This window comes from Megascapheus bottae, chromosome 2 (assembly GCF_031878675.1).
Source record: "Megascapheus bottae isolate mThoBot1 chromosome 2, mThoBot2.hap1, whole genome shotgun sequence".
NCBI classification, from domain to species: domain Eukaryota; kingdom Metazoa; phylum Chordata; class Mammalia; order Rodentia; family Geomyidae; genus Megascapheus; species Megascapheus bottae.
The window spans coordinates 45889241-45913682 of record NC_143510.1 but is presented as its reverse complement, the minus strand read 5'-3'; the positions used below and the strand labels follow the sequence as shown (position 1 = coordinate 45913682).

Below are 24442 nucleotides of genomic sequence, written 5' to 3'. Positions count from 1 at the left end.
AGAAGAAGAGGAGGAGGAGGAGGAGGAGGAGGAGGAGGAGGAGGAGGAGGAGGAGGAGGAGGAAGAAGAAGAAGAAGAAGAAGTGGAAGAGGAGGAGGACGAGGAGGAGAAGGAGGAGGAGGAGGAGAAGAGAGAGAGAGAGGAAGAAAGAAAACAAGCAAGCAACAGATAGAAAAACAAATACGCAAATCATACATCCAATAAAGGACTGGCATCTAAATTCCATAAAAAAAACTCTTGCAGCTGGGCACTGGTGGCTCATGCCTGTGATTCTAGACACTCATGAGGCTAAGATCTGAGGATCAAGGCTCAAAGACAGCCTGGGCAGGAAGCAGGAAGTGGAGATGTGGCTCAAGTGATAGAGCATGAAACTTGAGTGAAAAAGCTAAGGGACAGCATTCAGGTGCTGAATTCAAGTCCCATTACTTGTACCAAAAATAAAAACAAAAACAAAAACAGAAACAGAAACAGAAAAAAAAAACAAAACTGTGCTGAGGAAGAGTTCTCAACATTGTCATACAAATTGGGATGCCTAAAAGTGTCAGAAATAAAGTACACAGATCAGCAGACTTAGATTACAGACTACAAGTGCAATACAGCAAGTTAGACAGGCAAACAAAAGATGGCGCTAGCAAGCTGGGTGCAGGTAATAGAGGAAAAATTATAACAAGTATAAAAGATAATGTAGTACATGTGAGGAGAGAAGCTGGGGTACTTTAACCTGGCTCCTATGGTGTCTGTTAGCCATTTATGTAGACAGGTAAATGAAAATGTCCAGAGTTTTGGTCAACACCCTCTAGATCAAGACAATTAGACAGTATTCCCAAACTGTTGAATAGATTATATAGATAGAAGATCTTTTGACAATCTGGGATTGATGAGGGCAATGAAGCAGATATAGTATGCCACAGACATAAGTCTAGTTAATACCACTAGCATGGTATCAGAACTTGATGGGATGGGCACAGAGCTTTATCAAGACCTGCGTGTCGAGAAGATAAAGAAGATGGTGATCATCAGTTACATGATGATGTTTGTAATAGTCTTATCAGCACATTTCAGAATAAAAAGTAGGCTTGGCAATCCCCCAAAATGTGATTCTCACTCAAGAGCAAAACAAATAACATTACAGGTATCATATTTCCATTCAACAAATCCTGAGCAGCTAGTACATGTGAGGCCCTCTTCTACCCAGAAAAATCCCAAACTGAAAGACAAAATGCAAAAGAAAAACAGAACCAAGAAAAGCCATCCTCATCGTGTTTACATGCTAGCGAGCAAAGCATATGTTAAATAATGCAATGGTAAGCACTATGAAAAAAGTGAAACTGGACAAAGAAGAGTGCTAAGGGTGTTCGAGTAAGTAGGCCAGAAGACCCGTGTCAAGGAGATAACACTTAAGAAGAGTTCTAGAGTGGCAGCTTCCAGGCAAAATAGCAACTGCGATGGTCTAGCACGGGCCAGTGGTTCACACCTGTAATCCTAACTATTGAGGAGCTGAGATATGGGGATTATAGTTTGAAGACAGCCCAGGCAAGGAAGTCTATGAATCTCTAATCTCCAGTGAACCATAAAAAGCCATAAGTGGAGCTGAGGTTCAAGTAGCAGAACACTAGCCTTGAGCACAAAAGCTCAAGGACAGTACTTAAGCCCTGAATTCAAGCCTTGGGACTGGCACCAAAAACCCTTCCCCCCAAAACCAAAAAAGACAAAGGTCTGAGGCAGTGTGTTCTATCAGAAGATTCAAAATTTCCTTTGGACTAGAATAAAAGACACTATAAGAGTTTGGTGGGTTAGTATTGTGAAAGTCAAGTATCTATGTGGCTCCCTCACTTTGACAGAACTCATTAGTTCCATGAGGACAGACCCTAGGTGCAGGTATGAGAGCACTGTCTACACTGCGAAGCCACCTGTCGTTCCAACTGGGACATGTGACTTCTATTAGTTATTAATATTAGTTTCTGACATAGGCCCCATGTCAGTCAATCAGTATAAGCATTTTGAGTTTTTCCATGTGTCTTAGTTAAGCTAACTAGCTCCAGTCTAGTGAAATCAGCAAGATTGGGAAACTGATTAGAAATGAAAATTCTTGGGTTCTACTTGGAACTTAGTGAGTCAGAAATTGTGGAGTTGGGGCACAACAATGCAGTAGGGTTTTCAGTTTTGTTTATTTATGTTTAGTATTAGGTCTCATGTTTGCTAGAAAGTTGTTCAACCATTTAAGCCATACACTTGAGCCATGCCCCCCAGTCCTTTTGTGTTTAGTTTTATTTTCACATGGGATGCTAATTTTTCCCAGGTTGGCTTGGAACTGGGACATTCCTACCTAGATCTCCTGAGTAGCCTCGACACGAGCATGTGCCACCACACCTGGCCAACCCATGTGGTTTTTATTTGTTTGCGTTTTCAAGTAGATGCATTTTCACAAGCAAATATACTTGTTTGGAAAGAACTTGGGCCACAGATCACAGTCACAATGTCTGCATAACAGCTGCACTGGAAATGTTAGGGTAACTTTGCATAAACCATCTGGGTGTGAACACACTTGTCAAAAGATGAGACAGGGGGCTGGGAGTTTGGCTAGTGGTAGAGTGCTTGTCTAGCATGCATGAAGACCACATATGTTAAAAAAAAAAGCCAGAAGTGGTGCTGAGGCTCAAGTGGTAGAGCACTAGCCTTGAGAAAGTCCAAAGACAGTGCTCAGGCCCTGAGCTTAAGCCCAGGACTGGCAAAAAAAAAAAAAAAGAAAAAGATGAGACAGGTTTCAAGGGGCATGGGTAATGCTGAAACAGATGACCTAGATGGAGAAAAGAATATAACAGTAAGGTTTTATTATCTTCTAAGGAAAAGAGGCAAGCAAGCAGAGGGTGGAACATTCCTCCTGACAATGCAGCACAATAAGATTACAGTCAGAAGAATGATTCTATTTTGTTGTTGGTTTTTTTTTGTTGTTGTTGTTGTTTTTTGCTAATCATTGGGCTAGAACTCAGGGCCTGGGTGTTGTGACTTTAGGACTAAATGATTTATGCTGAGAGCTCAATTGCTATTTGCCGGAAACCCATGAATGCACAGCTGCCTTGTCATAGTATAGGTAGAACTGTTTATAAAGATGGGCAAGGGGTTGGAGAAAATAGCAGCTGCACATATTTCCCTGTCAGGCATGAAACAAGAAACAACACATACAGCTTAACAGCTTAACATTCTATATATATATGTAGCTGCACTTAGATCAAAGAGTAGAACCCTCTGGAGGGAGACCCTAAGAATTTATCAGGAAGAAAGCAGCAGCAGCAGGACACTAGACCAGCAGTTTTTTTTTATCAGCTGCTTTGTGCTTACCTCTGTTGTTTGATGATACAAGTCTTTTACTATGCCCTGTAGGGATGCACAGATTAGAAGCAAAACACCAGCTCAAGGCAGTCACATCAATGTCACTAAAGCAGGTAATAACTACTTTGTCCCCTTGATTCATCCTCTACCTAGAGATAGAAAGATCATTTCAAGATACAAAGGTGATTTTGTAACTGTTCAGTTGATTTCCCATAGCGCAATGCCTGTACAAGGCAGGTCTTGCATGCACAAAGCACTGCATGATCTTTCTCTTATGCCATCTTTTATTGCTTATGATCTCCAGCCATTCTTCCCACTACCCAAGTCTGACTGGACCACTCAACTCTCCAAATGAGCCAAATGTCTCCCTGTTCAGAGCCTGTTTTCTCTTTGCCCACTTTGGATGGCTATAGAAAAACTTATTCCCCAGGCCTTCCTGAGTTTTCTGACTTCTTGGATCGGATTAAGTCCTCTGTTTTATACTTTAATCACATGGCATTTTTCAGTCAACATGTTAGCACTTGTCTAATATGTAACAATGAATAACTATGGGATTACTATCTTGCTGTTTCAAGATGATACATTTCGCTGCCTGTAATCCTAGCTACTCGGGAGGCTTAGATCTGAGCATCATGGTTCAAAGCCAGCCCAGGCACTAAAAAAGCCTATGAGACTCATCTCCAATTAATCACCAGAAAACCGGAATTGGGGCTGTGGCTCCATGGATAAGGCAGTAGCCTTGAGCTGAAGAGCTCAGGGACAGCGGCCAGATCCAGAGTTCAAATCCCATGACCAACAACAACAAAAAAAATGATACATTTCATGAATAATGCCTGTGTTTACTATTTATTCCCACTGCTGGGTACAATGCCTGGACATAGTATGTGATCCACAAAATTTCTTGGAAGGAAAAGAGGGAGGGAGAGAAATGATTGGTTAAGGGTAAAAGGAATTAAGTAACTGGAAAGGAAGCAAGAAAAGAGGCATAGAAGCCCCATTGTGGGCTAGGATTACAGGTATGAGTCTAATTAGAGTTTGGCTCCAAGTATTAAACTTAAGCGCTTTTGTTACTAAGTTCTTTATGAAAATACAAGAGAGCTGGAACAAATAATTTCTAAGGTCTTTCCAAATTATTACTTGAAAAATGATGAGGATTTGCCTTTTTTTGTTGTTGGTGGTGGTCATGGGGCTTGAACTCTGGGCCTGGGTGCCGTCCCTAAGCTCTTCAGCTCAAGTCTATAAAATTCCTACAGCCCCACTTCCCATTTTTTAGTGATTAATTGGAGATAAGAGCCTGGTGCCCAGGCTAGCTTTGAACTACGATCTGAGGATCTCAGCCTCTTGAGTAGCTATGATTATAGGTGCGAGTCACCATGTCCAGCTGAGGATTCCTCTTATACAGGTATGTGATGGTTAAGCTTTATTATCAATTTGACTGGATTGCTGAATGGAGATGAGAAAAATCCCACTTCCCGATGAGGGCATTTCCAGACATGACTAACTTAGGGTCTAGACTCATCCTGAATATTGGCAGGCACCACTTAATAGGTTGGGGACCGAGATGGTAAGTGTGGGGAAGGGGATGGGAGGGAAAGCTCGGGAATGTTCTGTATTTTCCTCCTCCCCTCTTCTTCCTTCTCTTTTTTCTCTTCTTCTTCTTCTTCTTTTTTTTTTCTAAGTCCTGGGTTTGAGCTCAGGGCCTGAGCACTGTCCTTGGACTTTCTCAAGGCTAGAGCTCTACCACTTGAGCCTCAGCACCACTTTCAGCTTTTTTCTATGTATGTGATACTGAGGAATTGAACCCTGGTCTTTGTGCATGCCAGGCAAGCACTCTACCTCTAGGCCAAACTTCCCGCCACTTCTCTCTCTTCTTATCCATCACCGTATTGTGGCCAGCTCTGCACTACCATTGCTTTTCCACTATGATGGTCTGACATCAGGATAAAACAAGTCAACCTTTCTTCCAATAAGCTGTTCGTGCATTTGGCCACAATGAATGAGAAACCAACACATTGTGTTTCATAACCTTTGTATCATTTATAGTACGTTACTGAGCACATGATGGCAATCAAGGAATATTTTTTTTTCCAGTTATGGGACTTGAACTCTGGTCTTAGAAGCTGTCCCTGAGCTCTTCAGCTCAAGGCTACCGCCCAACCCCTTGAGCCACAGCACCACTTCCTGTTTTCTAGTGGCTGATTGGAGACAAGAGTCTCACAGACTGGGGCCAGGAGTTTGGCCTAGTGGTAGAGTGCTTGCCTAGCATGCACGAAGACCTGGGTTGGACTCCTCGGTAGAAAAAAGCCAAAGTTGTGCTGTGGCTCAGATGGTAGAACACTAGCCTTGAGGAAAGCCCAAGGACAGTGCTCAGGACCTGAGTTCAAGGCTCAGGACTGGCAAAAAAAAAAGAGTCTTACAGACTTTAGTGCCAGGGCTGGCTCTGAACCTGGATCCTCAGATCTCAGCCTCCTGAGTAGCTAGGATTACAGGCATGAGCCACAGTACCTGTTGGTTGTGAGGCCTGAACAGTGCCCAAGCCCAGAGTTCAAGCCCCATGATCCACAAAAACAAAAACAAAACAACAAAAAACAACTCACATATTTGTCTTCCCAGGCTGGTTTTGAACTTTGATCCTCAGATCTCAGCCTCATACCTGTAACCCTATAGGTATGAGCCACCAGTACCTCAAAAGTTTCACATATTTTCTATATGAAGATAGCTGATAATGGGTTATACCAGATTAGTAGCTTATAATATGAGAGCAACAATTAATTTTTGAGGTGAGTGAATACCTGTTAAGGGTTTATGTGGTAGAGAAGCCTGTGGGCTAAATAGCTTTTTTGTCTTTATAGGAAGGAAAGAAGGAAGGAAGGAAGGAAGGAAGGAAGGAAGGAAGGAAGGAAGGAAAGAAGGAAGGAAGAAGTAAAGAGCGGATGGATCAAAGCCCAGTAGGAAGGTATAAACAGATTACTGGAGGCAGTATTCTTGTAAATAATTAATGCAGTCCCCACAGAACCCCTAGTATCGGTAAGAGAGTTTCACTATAAAATAGCCAGACTGGACCCTTTCTACTGTCTGGGTTTCCTTTTTTGCCATGCAATCTCTTCCTCCCCCCCTCTCTCTTTTTCTCTCTCTCCCTCCCTCCCTCTCATATGTATGCTTCTGCTATGAAGCCATCTGATATGATAGGACTCAACCAAAGGAACCTTCACCAGTGGCCAAGCAACTGGAGCTACCAAATCTTGGGCAATTAACTCAAACTGAGAGCTAAATAGTCTTTTTTTTCATATATTACCCAGCCTTAGGCATTGTGTTATAGCACTACCTAATACTGAGTAAATTAAAATTCTTCGGAGAGAAAAGTATTATGTTTTTCTATAATTTCTTAGATTTCTCTCTTCTCCCTCCCTCTCTCCCTTCCCTTCCTCCCTTCTCTCTTACACACACACACACACACACACACACACACACACACACACACAGAGCTTTCTCTCTCTCTCTCTCTCTCTCTCTCTCTCTCTCTCTCTCTCTCTCTCTCTCTTTTTTGCAGTCCTGGGCTTTTTGTTTTTAGCTCAGGGCCTGAGCATTGTCCTTGGGATTTCTCAAGGCTAGTGCTCTACCACTTGAGCCACAGCACCACTTCTGGCTTTTTCTATGTATGTGGTACAGAGGAATCGAACCCCAGCCATCACGCATGCTAGGCAAGCACTCTACCACTAGGCCAAACTCCCTGCCCACACACACAGCTTTCTCTTAACTCACATTTCAAACTCTGATTTCTAATGTATATAAACGTTTCACTTTCTAATAATACTGCTTTTTTTGTGTGGGTCATGTGGGTTGAATTCTGAGCCTGGGCGCTGTCCCTCAGCTCTTCAGCTCAAGGCTACATCCTACCCCTGGGCCTGGTCATTGTCCCTGAGCTCTTCAGGTCAAGGTTACCCTCTATTCCATGAGCCACAGCCCCACTTCCTGTTTTCTAGTGATTAATTGGAGATAAAAGAGTCTCCTGTTCTTTAGTGCCCGGGCTGGCTTTGAATGGTGATCCTAAGATCTCAGCCTCCTGAGTAGTTAGGATTACAGGCGTGAGTCACCACGCCTAGCGAATAATACTGCTTTTCACACACTTTCCCCTTATGTCCCGTTATTCCTCACCAGTTTTCAATACAGGTATGCTGTCCATGGTGTTTGGCTCATCCACAATTTCTAGACTCTCGCTGGAATCTTTCGTCGATGGTGGCTTTGGCATGACCATGCTGGAAGTTGAAGCTTCTTCAGCTAAGAAGCAATAGCTTTATATCACCCTCATGGTGGGATTCAGGGAAAAGAATGTACTCTTTTTTCCCTTTAATTTTCCCTGTCTCAGCTATGTAGACATTTCTATCTACAAATGCAGTGTGTGTAGGGGGTCTGGGGGAAATCAAGAGAAGTTTTGACTATTCTCAATAACTGTTTTACCTTAAAAAGATTATATTCCATTGACATAAACAAGGAAAGAAGAACACATAAGTACAGATTTCAAGCTAGTATGGATGAAAGACCATTTTTTTCTTTCTGTTTTCCAAGAGAAGAGGCTTGATTTGCCTGATAGGGTTTGAAGTGCTAAATGAGCCAGAGAGATTGGCATGATTTACTAAGGACGTAGAAATCAATGAACATCTCATGGGCTACAAATCTCCCCTTCCCAATTCCCAAGTCGTCCTTATTTACCTGGGCCCATCCTCACATGCTAGGCTAACATCTCACATATATTTGTACAAGGAAAAAATATAATTCTGTGACAAATACTTTATAATAGAAATGGAATGAACAAGGTCATTTAATCCCTAAGACTGTAATTACACTAGACATTCACACCCTGTATTGAGGCTCCCTTGTGAGAGAACCCATTCCAGGTTCCTCTAGTGGTACCTGTTGTCTGAGAAGTCCTGACTACTCGGCGGGATTGAATCACACACATGAAAAATTGCAGGTGAAATTCCTCTTTATGCATGGTTACTTCCTAGAAGACAGAGTTTAATCCAAATGAATAGATCTGTGGAGTAATTAAGGTACCAATGACTGATATTTACCAAGTGTGATCACTACTGCTGGGTCTTAGAACTTGGCAACATGAAACTATCATCATGTGAAGAAGCAAGTACTCCATTTTTCCAGTTACTCAAGGCATAGAAAGGGCTGAGGATTGACAGAGTTGTCCCTTCTTCAAGACTGAGCTCAGAATGTGGTTGCCACCTGGTTTCTACTTGGAAGCATTCTCCAAGTCATCTACCCAGGTCTGGGCTAGTTATGTTATGGGGCCTAGTTAATAGTCTGAATGAACAAATATATTTCTTTTCATTATTTTCTCTTAAAAAGTTTGGCCTAAGTCTGGGGATAGATGGTAAAGTATCTGTCTAGCCTTTTTGAAACCCTGAGATCAACCTCATAATGGCAAATGAAAAGGGAAGAGAGGGCTGGCATAGAATAAAGGTTAACCATAGTGGTTCCAGGTACAATGGAAGGGGGACTTTCAGCATCCTTTCCAGTCTCAGAAAGGGGAGGTCATTGGTGGGTCCCGTAATAGATCATTGCTTCTATTTCCAACCCCATGATTTTAGAGGCTGGCACACGACTGCTTGAGTCACAGCTTCATTTCCAGCTTTTTGGTGGTTAATTGGAGCTAAAAGGCCTGCAAGTTGCTGTGCTAGTTTTGAACCGTGATCCTCAGATCTCAGCCTCCTGATTACAGGGGTGATTTTGACATCTTTCTCTTTTTCTTTCATTCCTCTCTCTCCTTCTTTTCGTTCGTTCGTTCTTTTTTTTGGTCAAATAGTCAAGCATTATGTGCTGCAGAATATCGAAGTGCACGTTAAGAAATTTGTTCCATCATTTCTCTGAACCCGTCGAGAGTAAACTACCTCCCTCCCCAAACCCTGTCTAAATGCCAACATCCTGGGGTCCTCAAAAAGACATAAAATAGTTTGAGATCCACTTAGAGCTCAGGTCTCCAATCTATCCGGGAAGCAACAGGCTCCTAGCCATTGAAAGCCACACCGAAAAAGTTACCAAGAAAACCGAGAATCAAAGGAAACCCAAGGAAAGAAACAAAACTCCCTAAAACCCCCCCGGTACGGAACCAAAGCCCCAGCAGGTGAGCTTCCCGGGGGGACATAAAACAGTACAGGACGAAGGTCGCACTAACGGTGTTCCAAGCACGAGAAAGAGAAAAGGGCTCAGACTGAAAAGGTAACACGGGAAATTGAGACTACGGCCTTAAACGCTCCCCGGGTTTCCACAGGCCGCGACCACTCCACGCAGGCGTTCCCAGGGGGTTCTCAAACTCTGTCCTTTGACCTCCGACCCTGCCCCCCCCCGCCCCCCTTCCTCGGAGGCCGCCCGAGCTCGCTTCCGGCGTCGCGGAGGCAGTTCCGGTTCGCGGGCAGTTCCCGAGTTTGACGTTCCCGCGCTCGGCCGGAAACCCCCTTTGCCTAGCCGCCGGTTCCGGTTCGGTGAGTGGCGGCGGGAAGCTGGGGGAGGGGTGAGGATGGAAGGAGATTGGACCCGGAGGTCGTGTCGGACCCGGTCCGGGGGGCTTCGACGGGGCCGGGCGGAAGCGAGGACCGCCGCGGGGACGGAGCTTTCTCCTCCGCCCCGCCCCCCGGGACCACCTCCCCTCCCCCCTGCGGCCCGGCGGCCGCCGGCAGCCCGGTGTGTGTCGGGGAGGCTTCTTCGGGCGTCTCCTCTCAGCCTCTTTGCTCCCTGACCACCGGAAAACCGTCTCTCTGTCTTCGCCGCCGCCGCCTCGGGCCCCATCTCGGCGGGAAGGCCGGGTGGAATCCCGCCACTTTCCCGCCAGAGCAAGAGAGGTCTTCCTTCCCTCCAAGGGAGAGCTGTTTTCATCGGGAAGTTCAGCTTTCCATCACACCTGCTTCAGCCTCTCGCTTTTCCTTGAGACCTCTGTTGATAGTCCTGCGTCTCACGTAAACAGGTCTCCAACTCTTTATTCGGTGCTAGCTCCTCGAGATGTGATCATAGCGCTAGTGCTAATCACCAGAAAGAGACGTCGGGACCCTCCCTCTTGCCCAGGTTATGAAATCTCCCCTAACAGCCACAGTTTGCTTACCTGGCTCATCGCCTCCTGGTAAATTTCTCCTCGACTTGGTCTTTCCCTAACGTGGTCTCTGGATCGAGCTATCTATGCCCTGCTTTCTTGTCTTAAGAGCTTGGTGATTTGTGTTTATCAGTGTCTCTGCAGTATTTCTGCTATCTTTTGTCCTTACTTTGCTCTTTTATCACCTTCAAGTCAGACTTGTGAAAAAAAAATACTTCAGTTCATGTTTGGTAGGTTCTACTTACAGCCTACCTACTGGAGTGGTGGTGATTCTTGTAAAGTGTATGTATGCAGAGCGTTAGATAGGCTGCCAATGATTTGACTTTAGGTCTTTGTGGCAGTTGGATAGGCTGAGTGGAGCAGATCATATCATCTCCTAAGTCTTGATTCTTCATAAAGGTAATTTGTGCTAGAGACTCCGTGTTGAAATATAGAGGATGCTGAATTTGACAGCGAAACCTTGCATCTCTTTGAAGTGGGATTCTTTAACCTTTTAGTTAACCATTCCTCTTCTACCCCAGCTTCTTTTAGGAAGCTTCATTTATGTATACCTGATTTCAGTTAATTATCCTTGCTGCAAAGATGATGGGCACCATATCAACTACAGGACAAGTTAAGGCTAGAGGGAGTGGATGGATACAAAAACAGGTTCTGCCACTTGTGATGTAATTCTTGACTACTGCTTTAGAAGTCCTCTCTTCTGGTGACTTCAACAGCTACCAGTTGTACCAGCTTTACTGCATCTGTTTTATGAGTCTGGATTGCTCCACTAAACTAAGCAGCTCAGTGGCAAGCACCAGCTCTTGCTCATCTTTGTATCCCAATACCTTACAGTTGGTAGCTGCATAATAAATGTATGTGTAAAGAAAGAAATACCTTTTAGGGTATTGAACATTAAGGTGTTTAAAGTATTAGGGTTTGCAGAAATGCTGTGGGGGAAAGAAAACTCTAAACACATGCTATATATCACACATATAATTGTTTTCCAGAGGTCAGGGTAGGATAATTCACTTGATTATTTCTACAGCTTATAACTAAATTGTTCTAACCACATCTTGGTCCTGGATACAACTGTATAATGCTTCTTCTCAATATATATTTTCTGGTAACTTCATCACATCTCTAAAATTCTCTTTTAGAAATATATCTTTGCCAGTCTGTAAGCTGATAAGTGTTTTGCCACATTTATTATTTCTGTTCCAGTCAAAACTTTTTGTTATTCCCTCCACTTTCAGATTTCCAATTGTGTTCGTCTTCTGAATAGATTCATATGAAGAGCTAAGTGCTCATGTTCTTTTTGAAAATTAAATGACGATTGGAAACTAGGAATTAATTATTATGGTTTTTTTTTTTGTTTTTTTTTTTTTGCCAGTCCTGGGCTTGAGCTCAGGGCTTAAGCACTGTCCTTGGACTTTCTCAAGGCTAGTGCTCTACCACTTGAGCCTCAGCACCAATTCCAGCTTTTTTCTGTGTATGTGGCACCGAGGTATTGAACCCAGGTCTTCGTGCATGCTAGGCAAGCACTCTACTACTAGGCCAAACTCCTGGCCCCTGCTTTTTTTGGGGGGTCGGTCATGGGTCTTTGTAAGAAGGTTCTGGTTCAGCATACAGATTTTTTTTTTTTTGGCCACTCCTGGGGCTTGAACTCAGGGCCTGGACACTGTCCTTGAGCTTTCTCAAGGCTGGCACTCTACCACTTGAGCCACAGCACCACTTCCTGTTTTTTCTATGGATATAGTACCAAGGAATCGAACCCAGGGTTTAGCGCATGCTATGTACTTTACCACTAGGGCACATTCCCCACCATAAAGAAATCTTAAAGAAAGAAAAAAGGGAAGAATGACCTGGAGAATTTCCAAATGGAAACATTTGCCAAGTTGAGCATTTAGAAGTAAATATACTTCTAAATCTAAGACTTAGAGTCTTTGGGGGGGGTCTTTCCTGGCAAGCTTGGATAATCATAATTATTCTTAGTCTATAGTTGTCTCAAGAAAAGTTCTTTCAGCAGCCTTCCTTTGTGTGCATGCTTTCTTGCTGTGACCAGAGAGATTCTGTTATTAGGTGGTCTCTTGTATACATTGAAGTCCTAGTATTGTGATGTACTTGATGAAGTGCTCAACCTTTAAAAAAATAGTGATATGATTATGAATACAGGTGTGCTATGATTATTATCCATAGTTCTCTTCTTTGATAGATCTAGTTATTTTTCCTTCTCTTTTCTCAGGGTTTTATGCTTGATAATGTGTTCTGCAGCTTAAGCTGAACACCCATCCCAGGATAACTTAAGTCTAAACACTCCTCCCACACACACCATTTTTTTTTTTTCTGGGAAAAAGTGGATATATCAGAGAAGAAAGTAAGGAAAGTCTCTTATCTGTGGTTTCACTTTTTTTCAGTTTCAGTTATGCACAGTCAACTTGTGGTTCAAAAATAAGTGGAAAATTCCATATTTTGAGATTGAGGATATTCATATAACTTTTATTATATCATAATTGTTCTTTTTCATTATTGTTATTCTCTTACTATGCTATATATAAACATGCCATATAGACGAGCATATATGTATATATGGCATATATGTATGGGTGAGAAACCATAGTGTATATACAGGGTTCTATCCTATCTACAGTTTTAGGCATCCACTGGAGGTTTGGGACCATATTCCTTGGGAAAAAAGGGGAAGGCTATTGTATAAGGTGAAAGAACTTTGTTTTTTAAAAGCAGGTTGTAGGGGGTAAGGGGCTGTTGATTGATGGTAATTGAACCCAGGTCCTTCACTTGTTAGGCAAGTACTCTGCCACTGGGGTTTATCCCTAGGAATTTAAACAATAATGGGGTCCAGGAGTACTCTATACAACTGTAATGTATTTTTTGATCCTGCTTAACAAATCAGTAACTTTATATTTGGCTACTAAGATGTGTGTAGATAATAAAACCATCACAAGTTTTATTTATAAAATGATTTAGCATTGAGGCAATAGGATAGGCAAATAATTGGAAAGAATTTTTATTTATTTATTTATTTTTGCCAGTCCTGGGCTTGAGCTCAGGGCCTGAGCACTGTCCTTGGACTTTCTCAAGGCTAGCACTCTACCACTTGAGCCTCAGCACCATTTCCGGCTTTTGTCTATGTATGTGGTACCAAGGAATCGAACCCGGGTCTTCGTGCATGCTAGGCAAGCACTTTAACCACTAGGCCAAACTCCCGGCCCATTGGAAAGAATTTTTAGGCCATGCTTTTAATGTAGTCATTAACTTTATGACTTTCTGCAAATTACTCACTCTCCCAAGAGTTGGATCTTTTGCTTCTTGTTCTAATGTTCTTATTCCATAACTTGCCTATACTTGCTGTTCAGCACAGTTTGTAGAAGTGTTTGAAAGTATGTATTGTAGGCCAAACCAGAGCGGTGGCTCACGTCTGTAATCCTAGCTATTTAGGAGCTGAGATCTGAGGATCAAGGTTCAAAGTCAGGGCACGAAAAGACCTGAGACTCCAATTATCCTCTAGAAAAATGAGAAGTGGGGCTTGGAGAAGTGGGGCCTGGCTCAAGGGTAGGGTGGTAGCCTGGAGCTGAAGAGCTCAGGGACAATGCCCAGGTCCAGGGGTAGGGTGGTAGCTTAAGCTGAAGAGCTCAAGGAGACGGCCCAGGCCAAGTTCAAGCCCCATGACCTACAAAAAACAAACAAAAAGTACCATAGGCTAGTTTTATTTTTTCCCTCCCATCAAAGTGAACTGCCCTTACCACCTTAAATTTTCTCTAAGAATGCAAATGTCACTTCTGAGTGATTCTCTGATCTATAGTATATGAAGTAGATGTTTCACTATATAATGCTCCTGTTTTGTGTCTTCTTTTATAGGACTTTGTATCTTTGCTAAAGTCAGTGATGTGAAAAGACCTGACATGGGTAAGATTGATTATGAGATTATTCAATCATTTCAGTTAGTCTGATTAGTTAGCTTAGTTAAGCTACAGCTGAGGAATGTGTTTCTCTAGTATTCCCAATATTTGTAACTTTATGCATAGTAATAGTATTAAGAGAAATCTTACTCTTAAATATGAAATATAACAAGCACAAGAATCAAAACTAAGTTTTCTCCCATTCATTGAATTAAATAATATATACTAGTAAATATTTTTGTTTATTGCGTACTTACCCTAAGTATTTAAATATATTAATCCATTTAATATGTCCAGTCCCCTTTCAAGACTACCTTGTAGTACCTACAAAGTAGATACTACCATCAATATCTATGCCCAGCTTTTCTGTTCTGTTTTCTGTTATGTAGCCCAGGCTGGCTTTGAACTCCGCCCCACCCCCTCAGTCTTGGGGCTTGAATTCAGGGCCCGAGCATTGTCCTTGGGCTTTCCTCAAATCTTAACGTTCTACTACTTGAACCCCAGCACCACTTCTGGCTTTTTTCTATGTATGTGGTATGGAGGAATCAAACCCAGGTCTTCATGTGTGCTAGGCAAGCACTCTAACCACTAGGCCAAACTCCTGGCCTTGGCTTCGAACTTCTGATCCACCTCACTCAGCCTCCCAAATGTGTAGAGTAAAATAATACACCAGTGTTCTAGCTTTGATTCCCTTCTTTCCTTCCTTTCTTTCTTTTGTGTGTGTGTGTGTGTGTGATGGGGCTTGAACTCTGTGCCTGGGCACTGTCCCTCGGCTCTTCAGCTCAAGGCTACTTGCCCCTGAGCTGTAGCCCTACTTCCCTTTTTCTGATGATTAATTGGAGATAAAAGTCTCACTTTCTTCAGTGCAAGGGCTGGATTTGGATCATGATCCTTAGATCTCAGCCACCCGAGTAGTTAGGATTACAGGCATAAGCCATGTGCCTGGCATCTTTTTTTTCTTTTTTTGTCAGTCCTGGTAGTTGATCTCAAGGCTTAGTGCTGTCTCTGGGTTTTTTTTTTTTTTTTGCTTAAGGCTAGCACTCTTCTTGAGCTACAGCTCTACATCCAGCTTTTTTGATCCTTAATTGGAGATAAGAATCTCATGGACTTTACTTTCTGGGCTGGCTTTGAACCATGACCCTAAGATCTCAGCCTCCTGAGTAGCCAGGATTATAGGTATGAGCTACCAGTGCCTGGCTTTTATTACATTTTTAATAATTAGAACATCAAAGCTTAATTTGGAAGAAATTTCAATATTTTTTTAAAAAAAACTTTTAAGAATGGTTCAAAGGAAAGAAGTTTTTAAGAATTATGTGACTCAAAGTAATCTGGGTTTTTTCCTAGATGATATTGCTGACAGAGTGAGGATGGATTCTGGAGAAGTAACTTTAGTGAACCACAACTCCATCTTTAAAACCCACCTCCGGCCACAATCAGGTTTTCCAGAGGACCAGCTTTCATTTTCTGACCAGCAGGTTAGGAATAATTTTCTTTCTTTAATTATTTTGCTCCATTATAAGTTTTCATCTGATGTAGTTTAAATGTCACACTCAGAAGTACAAATATGTATGTAAGCTTAGTGTTTGAAATTCTGCATGGTATACTGAGATGAAGGAAGACAAAGTTAACACAAAGCAGGCTAGGGATGGATTGTTTGACAATAATACCTTTTAGAAAACTTCATCATTATCAATACATAGATCAGTGTTCTAAAAGAACAAAAAAACTAATGCATTAAGTTTAATAAGCATTAAATTTGAGGAAGAAAAGTAAACCTACAAGCACTCTGGGGATAAAGCTGTTACTCAAGGTGAAGCTCAGAATCAGCAGGTTCACTGTTACTTGGGAGCTTGGAAGAAATGCGGAATCTCCAGAATTACCCTTTAACACAGAATCTTTATGTTTAAAAAAAAAAATCCCCTGCTGATTTATATGCATATTAAAGTGAGAAGATGTTAAGAAAGCTTTCTCTGTGGGAGACCATTAGTAGTTTGGGTGAGGTCACTCTTCCTGTTGAAAATACTTAAGCATTTCAGGGTGGACAGTGAATACCTGTAGCATCCTTCTCCTATTATCATTTAATATCTGCTTCTACATTTCAAGTTGTCTTGATGGGTATTACACTTCCTGTTCTTAAAAGCTATTTCTGTAATGTTTTCAGAAGAATCAAACACATATAACATGGGCTTTCAGATAGGATATACAATATATATATTTACCTGTGGATAAACATTTTTTTTGAATTAAGTTGTATAACAGATCTTTTTTTAAATTTTTCCCTTGAGCCTGAATATTCTATCAGAATATCTTAATTTATTAGTATGTAGCTTATTTGTAATGTACATGTAGATAGATTATATAGAGTTGTGAAATATTCCATAGTTCTATTTAGTGATATATTTTTCTTAATTTATGTAACTTTTATTCTTTTTCATTGCCAAAAATATGTTTTAAGAAAAATATTCTGCTTTGTTTAGATTTTACCTTCCAGGCAAGAAAATTTGGACCGATCTTTTACGTGTTCTACAAGAAGTACAGCTTATAGTCCCCATTATTACCCAGGTATGATAACGTTGCTTGTCATCAAGGCACATAATTAACCTTTCGGAGTTCTTCCTAGCAAATCTTTTGTGTTTACTATCTCTAGTAGTAAAAACATTGTCATAGCTGGAGATGTAGCTCTCAATAGTAGAGTGTACATTTGGTCTATGCACAAGGCCCTAGGTTCAGTTCCTAGGTGGGGGTATATGAAAGCATTGTCCAAAGCAAAATGGCACTATACAAAAATATCACATTAGTAAGCTTCTTATGTATATGTGGTGCTATACTTTACAGTTGTAATTTCAACCAAATACTAATTTTTCTGTATGTGTGTGTATACGCCTATGCCTATGCCTGAGTGCGTGCGTGTGTGTGTGTGTGTGTGTGTGTGTGTGTGTGTGTGTGTGTGTATATATATATATATATATATATATATATATATACACACACGTCTATGCCTGAGTGCGTGTCTGCGTGCCAACATGCCAGTTCTGAGACTTGAACTCAGATCCTAGTCACTGTTCCTCAGCTTCTTTTGCTCAAGGCTAGCACTCTGTTGTTTGAGGCACAGCTCTACTTCTGGCTTTTTTGGTAGTTTAGTGGAGATAGGAGTCTCTCAGACTTTCCTGCTGGGGCTGTCTTCAAACCACAATCCTAAGGACTCAGCCTCGTGCATAGCGAGGATTACAGGTATGAGCTAGCAGCATCCAGCTTCCAAATACTAAGTTCTAGTGAAAAAATTTTGGAATCTATACTCTCATTTGTCCATTATGCCATTTTGAAAATCAGTAGAGCTTTTTTTTTTTTAAATATGTATGTGATGTAAAGAGTATTTGTTTCTTACTGATTTAAATTTCAGAGCTAGTTTTATTTTTATTATGCTTGAGACAGTTGTATTCTGAGACAAAACCTAAAAATTTATTACTAAAGTGTATCCCTATTACTATCAAGCAGGAAGTGTTTACATGTTTTTTACCCAACACCTGCCACAGCCACATGCTTTCATATTCAAGGACTTACCTATTCAACTTGTGATCATGACAGAAGTCAACATTCTTTAGCTATTCCTATCAATGGCCTGCCTGACTTACCATCTTCCCCTTCCTTTAGTTTAGACTTTCAGTTTTCTGCCTCGGACTTCAGAAAGAATTTTGTTCCCTCATGACAGGACGACTCAGGAAGGTGGCAGTGGTCTTCCCACATCTTTGAATTCTTCATACTTCCAACTATATTCTTTTGCCACAAATATTGGAAAGCTAGAAATACCATCAAATGAGATGTTTATAAGGATAAACTAAGATGATAAAATATGAAATGTAAATAATAATTATTGTTATTTGGCTTCCTCAGGATGCTTTTGTCAACAAGATGAGATCTCCTCCTTTAAAAAGACGTTAGTATAATGCTCTTTTTAGATTTATATTTTATTTAAGATGATTTGAGTGGGTGGCATTTTTATCCACTCTGGGCACAGGGTTTCTTTTCTTGGGATGGACCACTGGCCTCTGCATAATGTGTGCATGGTATTTACTACAGTAAAGCCAGTTAACTCAAAGTATCTCTGCTATCATTATTATTGAAAAGGCCTTTTTAATGAACAAAGAGCCTGAAATCTGGATTGGAAGCTTACTCTAAAACCTGGAGAAAGGACAGTGAATGGTTAATGAAATCATATCCTTAGTACTTCTGTTTTAATTTAAAATATGTGCTTATAATTTCATACGTAATTTTACAGTTAGGTAGAATGTTTGCTTTAGGTTAAAAATAATTACTTAGCTGTGCACTAGTGTCTCATACCTAATACCCTAGCTAATCAGGGAGCTGATATCTGACGATCACAGTTCAAAGCCAACCTGGGCAGCAAAGTCTGTAAGACTCTTATCTCCAAATAACTAGCAAAAAGTTGGAAGTAAAGTGGCTCAAGTGGTAGAGCACTTGTCTTGAGCAAAAAGCCTCAGGGACAGTTCCCAGGCCCTAAATTCAAGCCCTGCAACTAGAATGTATGCGCGTATGTACACACACACACACAAACACGGAGCTTAGTAATACATGTATGTAGAAATACACTCAAAGTCCCCTGACTTTACCTCAGTTATTAGGTTCAACTCACTTTGGTTTCTTCTTATTTTGTCCTCTGAGTATATTCGTAATATACATTGTAGGATTTATTACATAAAATTGTTTGTAACTTAAAGTTTGTGTTTTTAGTTTTCCATCATTTACCTATTCTCATATTTATTGTTTACTGTTGGTTCCTAATCCCTGGAATCAATATGTACATCCACAATCCCTTTGTGATTTCAAACTTCCACAAACTCTAAAAACCAGTTTTTGTTTTTTCTTAATTTGACATCAAAACCTGACAACCTAAATTCATTCCTTGGCAAAGCCTACAAGAATTAACTTGAAGCAGTTAATATTTGTTAATTTATCTCTGTAAATGTGAGCATTTACACATTGTGCTGCAGATGTATCAGTGTTTATTAATAAAGTACTGTTCCAGATTACACTAAGAAGTGTGTAGTATAACAGTTTATGTTTCTCCTCTTTTAAGAAGTTTTTGGGGCCAGGAGTTTGGCCTAGTGGTAGAGTGCTTGCCTACCGTGCACAAAGACCCAGGTTCAATTCCTCAGTACCACATACATAGAAAACAGCTGGAAGTGATGCTGAGACTCAAGTGGTAGAGCTCTAGCCTTGAGAAAGCCCATGGACAGTGCTCAGGCCCTGAGCTCAAGCACAAGACTGATAAAAAAAAATTTTTTTTTCTCAGAAATGCAGTTAGATCCAAAGGTTTATAATGTGAGATGATAGATCTGTGTCAGTCTAGGTTCTGGTAGCTCATACCTTTAATCCTGACTATCCAGGAGGCTAATATCTAAGGATTGTAGTTCAAAGTCAGCCCAGGCAAGAAAGTACATGAGATTTTTACTTGTCTCCACTTGGTTCTGTGGCTTAAAGTGGTAGAGACCCAATCTTGAGTGAAAAAGCTCAAGTGCCTAGTCTTTGATTTTAAGCCCTATGACTGACTAGACAAAAGAAGAAAATAAAAGGGTTTGTGCCTTTGTTTACTTTAATATCTTATGGTTTAGGTGCCACTTCACCTTTGACTTTTTTGGGGGGGAGGGGGGTGTCATTTGGCTTGAACTCTGTCTGGATGCTGTCCCTGAACTCTTCAGCTCAAGGCTACCGCCCTGCCCTTGAGCCAAGACCCACTTCCCAGTTTCCTAGAGGTTATTTGGAGATAAGAGTTTCAGGTCCTTTAGTGTCCGGGCTGGCTTTGAATCTTGATCCTCAGATCTCAGCCTTCTAAGTAGCTAGGGTCACAGGCGTGAGCCACTGTTCTTGGCTCACCTTTGGCATTTTTTGCTGTTACTAATAACATGACTACAAGCATTTATTTCTTTTTTTTTGGGGGGGGGGGGTCAGTTGTGGTGCTTGAACTCTGGGCCTGGGTGTTGTCCTGAACTCTTCAGCTCAAAGCTACTGTCCTACCCCTTGAGTCACAGGGTTACTTCTGGTTTTCTAGTGGTTAACTGGAAATAAGAGTCTCAGACTTTAATGCCCAGACTAGCTTTGAACCGGGAAGCTTGGATCTTAGCTTCCTGAGTAACTAGGATTACAGGTGTGAGCTATTGCGCCCGGCTACTACAAAGCATCTCTATAAATATCTTTTTACTTTAATTTTAGTAGAACCTTAATATTTACAAGGGTTAGATCTTCAATTTCCTTAAGTTCTCATATTCTTGTCTGTGGCAATATTTAAGACCAGATTCTTGAGTTTTCTGATGTTTAATTTATACTTGTATCAGAAATCTGATAACCAAAGTTCACCTCTCACTTGAAGAAACTTTAATTTATTATTATTTTTTTGGCCAGTCCTGGGGCTTACACTCAGAACCTGAGCACTGTCCTCAGGCTTTCTCAAGGCTAGAGCTCTACCACTTGAGCTACAGCACCACTTCTAACTTTTTCCATGTATGTGGTACTGAGGAATCAAACCTAGGTCTTCATGCATGCTAGGCAAACACTCTACTGCTAGGATCTTAATTTTATTTTTTAATTTCTCACTCTCTTTTTTTTTTTTTACATTTTTAGAGTTTATGAACTTTATAGGAAAATAAAAACGTCCTTCATAATAGTTTCATACGTGAATAGAGAATAGAGAAAAACAACAGTGGAATAGTAAAATAACACTGAACTGGAACTCTTCACAGATTGACAAAGGAATCAGATTTGTTCCTCTGCTAAATTTAATCTAGTTTATAGTTATATTTGCTTCTGGCTTACCTTACATTGTACAGGTTGTTCCCTAATAATTAAAAAATTTTAAATCTGTGAAGGCCAAGAGTCTATTTACTTATTTCCTATAATAAAGGTTTTAAGCGTCTAGCAGTATAGCTTAGTGGTAGAATGCATGGTGACATACACAAGATCCAGCATTAAAAAAATTTTTAAAGGAATAAAAGCTCCTTGTTACCATATGCCTTTACAAACTTTGCTTTACCATACCTACTGAAAGTTCTATTGAGTTTTGTCTGTTCTATCTAATGTAGATATAGCCTGGCATGCACAAGGCAGTATCCCATTAACTACCAGAAATAGAAAAAAGATATAGTCCTTTTTAATTAACTTCACATTGATTTCGGTGATCACTTACCTTGAGCCTAACCCCATAATGAGGCTAGCGTAGGATCTCTATCTAGTTTACTTTTCTTAGTCTTTTGATCCACACTCTTGATGTTTGTTTCCCATGTTATTGTACCATCTCTCTTCTAGCAAGATAGAAAATGAGCAAGAAAACCTTAAATTTTAGAATCTAGAAATTTTGGAATCTTTATTTTTTTTCTGTTGGTGATGGGACTTGAACTCTGGGCCTAGGTATTGTCCCTGAGCTCTTCAGTTCAAGGCTACTACCCTACCACTTGGCCTGGGCGTTTTCCCTGAGCTCTTCAGTTCAAGGCTATCCCCTACGCTGGAGCCACAGTGCCACTTCCAGTTTTCTGGTAGTTAATTGGAGATGAGATTCTCTAGGGCTTTGTAGTACCCTGGCTGGCTTTGAAACCTAGATCCTCATATTTCAGCCTCCTGTGTAGCTAGGATTATAGACATGAGCCACCACACCTGGCTAGAATCTTAAAATTTTTTAAGTCTTAGCTGGGCACCAGTGGCTTACGCCTATAAACCTGGTTACTCAGGAGGCTGAGATCTAAGTTCAAAGCCATCCCGGGACAAAACTCTTACCTCCAGTTAACCAACAGAAAACTGGAAGTGATGCCATGGCTCAAGTGGTAGAGCTGTATCCTTGAGCTGAAGAGCTCAGGGACAGCGCCCAGGCCCAGAGTTTGAGCCCCATGACTGACCAAAAAAAGAAAAAAATTGTCTTAATTTTTTCTTGTTTCCTTCCTTCCTTCCTTCCTTCCTTCCTTCCTTCCTTCCTTCCTTCCTTCCTTCCTTCCCTCCCTCCCTCCCTCCCTCCCTCCCTCTCTCCCTCCTTCCCTCCCTCCCTCCCTCCTTCCTCCTTTCCTCCCTTCCTTCCTCTTTCCCTCTTTCCCTCTTTCCCCCTCTCCCCCTCCCCTCTCTCCTCCCTCCTTCCTTTCTTCCTCCCCCCCCCTCTCTTTTTCTAGTCCTGGGGCTTGAACTCAGGGCCTGGACACTGTCTTTGAGCACTTTTGCTCAAAGCTAGTGCCATACCACATGATCCATAGCACCACTTCTGCTTTTTCTGTTTATGTGGCACCGAGGAATCAGACCCAGGGGTTTTTGCATGTTAGGCAAGCACTCTACCACAAGGTCCCATTCCCGGCCCAAGTCTTAAACTTTTTAAATCTTAATTTTTTAAATATTAAAAATTTAAAATCTTAATTTAAAAAAATCTTAAATTTTAAAATGTTAAATTTTAGAATCTAGAATCATATTCATTGCTTTTGGATCTCTCCATCAAGCCCTTTAAAAATATGCTTAAGTCCACTCATCATTAGAATATTAAACCAGGTGTAGTGGTGCATGATTGTAATCCCAGCTAATTAGGAGGCCAGAATAGGAAGCTGAAGGTTTGAGGAAGGTATAATCAAGGCTTGAAACCCTACTTTTAAACATTGAAAAGACTGGAGATGTGTGACTTAAATATTAGACTGCTTTGCCTAGGAAGCTTAAGTCCTTAAGTTTAGTCACTGTTACCACCATAGAACAATTTCTAAAAATAGGAAAGAAAAGATTAGAGTAGTAAAAAGAATTTTTTTTTTTGTTTTTGTCCTGGGCCTTAAACTCAGGGCCTGGGCACTGTCCTTGGGATGTCTCAAGGCTAGTTCTTTACCACTTGAGTAACAGCACTACTTCTAGCCTTTTCTGGGTATGTAGTTCTGAAGAATCAAACCCAGGGCTTTGTACATGCTAAGCAAGCACTCTACCACTAGGCCATGCACCCAGTCCCCAAATAATTATTTTATTTTATTTATTTTGCTAGTCCTGGGGCTTGAGCTCAGGGCCTGGACACTGTCCTTGGATACTTTGCTTAAGGCTAGCGCTCTGCCACTTGAGCCACAGCACTGTTTCTGGCTTTTTCTGAGTATGTGGTAGTGATGCATCAAACCCGGGGCTTTGTGTATGCTAGGCAAGCACTAACAGTAGGTTATGCTCCTGGCCCTTATTTTATTTTTTATAGTGGTTCTGGGACTTAAATCCGGGGCCTGGGCTCTGTCCCTGAGCTTCTTTTGCTCAAAGCTAATGCTCTACCACCGAAGCCTCAGCTATTCTGGCTTTTTTAGTAGTTTAGTAAACGAGTGTCACAGAAGTTGGGTGCTGGTAGCTCTACCTGTAATCCTAGCTACTTAGGAGTCTGGGATCTGAGAACTGTAGTTCAAAGCCAGCCTGAGCAGGGAAGGGAAGTCCATGAGACTCTTTTTTTTTTTTTTTTTTTTAATCTTTAACCTCCAGAAAACCAGAAATGATGTAATGACTCAAAGTGGTAGAGCTCTAGCCTTGAGGGAAAGAGCTCAGAGAGACAATTCCCAGGTTCTGAGCTCAAGCCTCACAGCTGACATAAAAGAAAGACTCCTAGACTTCCTTGCTAGGGCAGCTTCAAACAACTGTCCTCAGATTTCAGCCTCCTCAGTAGCTAGGATTATAGTTGTTAGCTCCCAGTGCTTGACAAAGAACTAAGTTAAAAAAATTATAAAACAAAATGCAGCACTTCACTGTGATGAGTTAGTAATGATCATGGTTCAAGTTGTTCAGTTTTATAAAGAGTACAATGAAAAACAAAACAATTTAAAACTCCAGCAGGCCCTCAGTGGCTCATGTCTGTATTCCTAGCTTTAGGGGCCTGAGATCTGAGGATTTGAAGCCAGCTGGGACAGGAATGTTTTCTTATCTACCAGAAATTATCTGCCAGAAAAACTGTAAATGGAGTTATGGCTCAAGTGGTAGAGCATTAGCCTAAAAAAGAGCATTAGCAAAAAAGTTCAGGGATACCCAAGCTCTGAGTTCAAGCCCCAGAACTGGCACCATAAAAGAAAAAGACATTTTAAAACTAAATAAAGAATAAGATGAAAGTAAATGAATTTGGTAATTCTTAGGCTCA

The 24442-nt window shown here is 41.2% G+C and overlaps 2 protein-coding genes across 4 annotated transcripts in view; one reads left to right on the top strand and one right to left on the bottom strand.

The window, feature by feature from the left end:
• The window catches only part of Pfkm (phosphofructokinase, muscle), a 45238-nt gene extending 35583 nt beyond the window's left edge, over window positions 1-9655 (bottom strand). The window contains exons 1-3 of one of the 2 annotated variants that reach the window (XM_090324818.1): window positions 9515-9655; window positions 8242-8332; window positions 7486-7608 (exon numbers count right to left, since the gene is read on the bottom strand). In XM_090324818.1, the coding sequence (XP_090180944.1) occupies window positions 7486-7608; window positions 8242-8323 (205 nt within the window). In that variant the 5' untranslated portion in view covers window positions 8324-8332; window positions 9515-9655. The remainder of the gene's footprint in view (window positions 1-7485; window positions 7609-8241; window positions 8333-9514) is intronic. The other variant, XM_090324809.1, reaches the window with a different exon arrangement.
• An 84-nt stretch (window positions 9656-9739) lies between these two features.
• Window positions 9740-24442, top strand: part of Senp1 (SUMO specific peptidase 1) — a 66063-nt gene continuing 51360 nt past the window's right edge. Inside the window, exons 1-4 of one of the 2 annotated variants that reach the window (XM_090324796.1) lie at window positions 9740-9821; window positions 14282-14329; window positions 15667-15797; window positions 16800-16884. In XM_090324796.1, the coding sequence (XP_090180922.1) occupies window positions 14326-14329; window positions 15667-15797; window positions 16800-16884 (220 nt within the window). In that variant the 5' untranslated portion in view covers window positions 9740-9821; window positions 14282-14325. Of the gene's footprint in view, window positions 9822-9851; window positions 10454-14281; window positions 14330-15666; window positions 15798-16799; window positions 16885-24442 lie in introns of those variants that run through there. The other variant, XM_090324789.1, reaches the window with a different exon arrangement.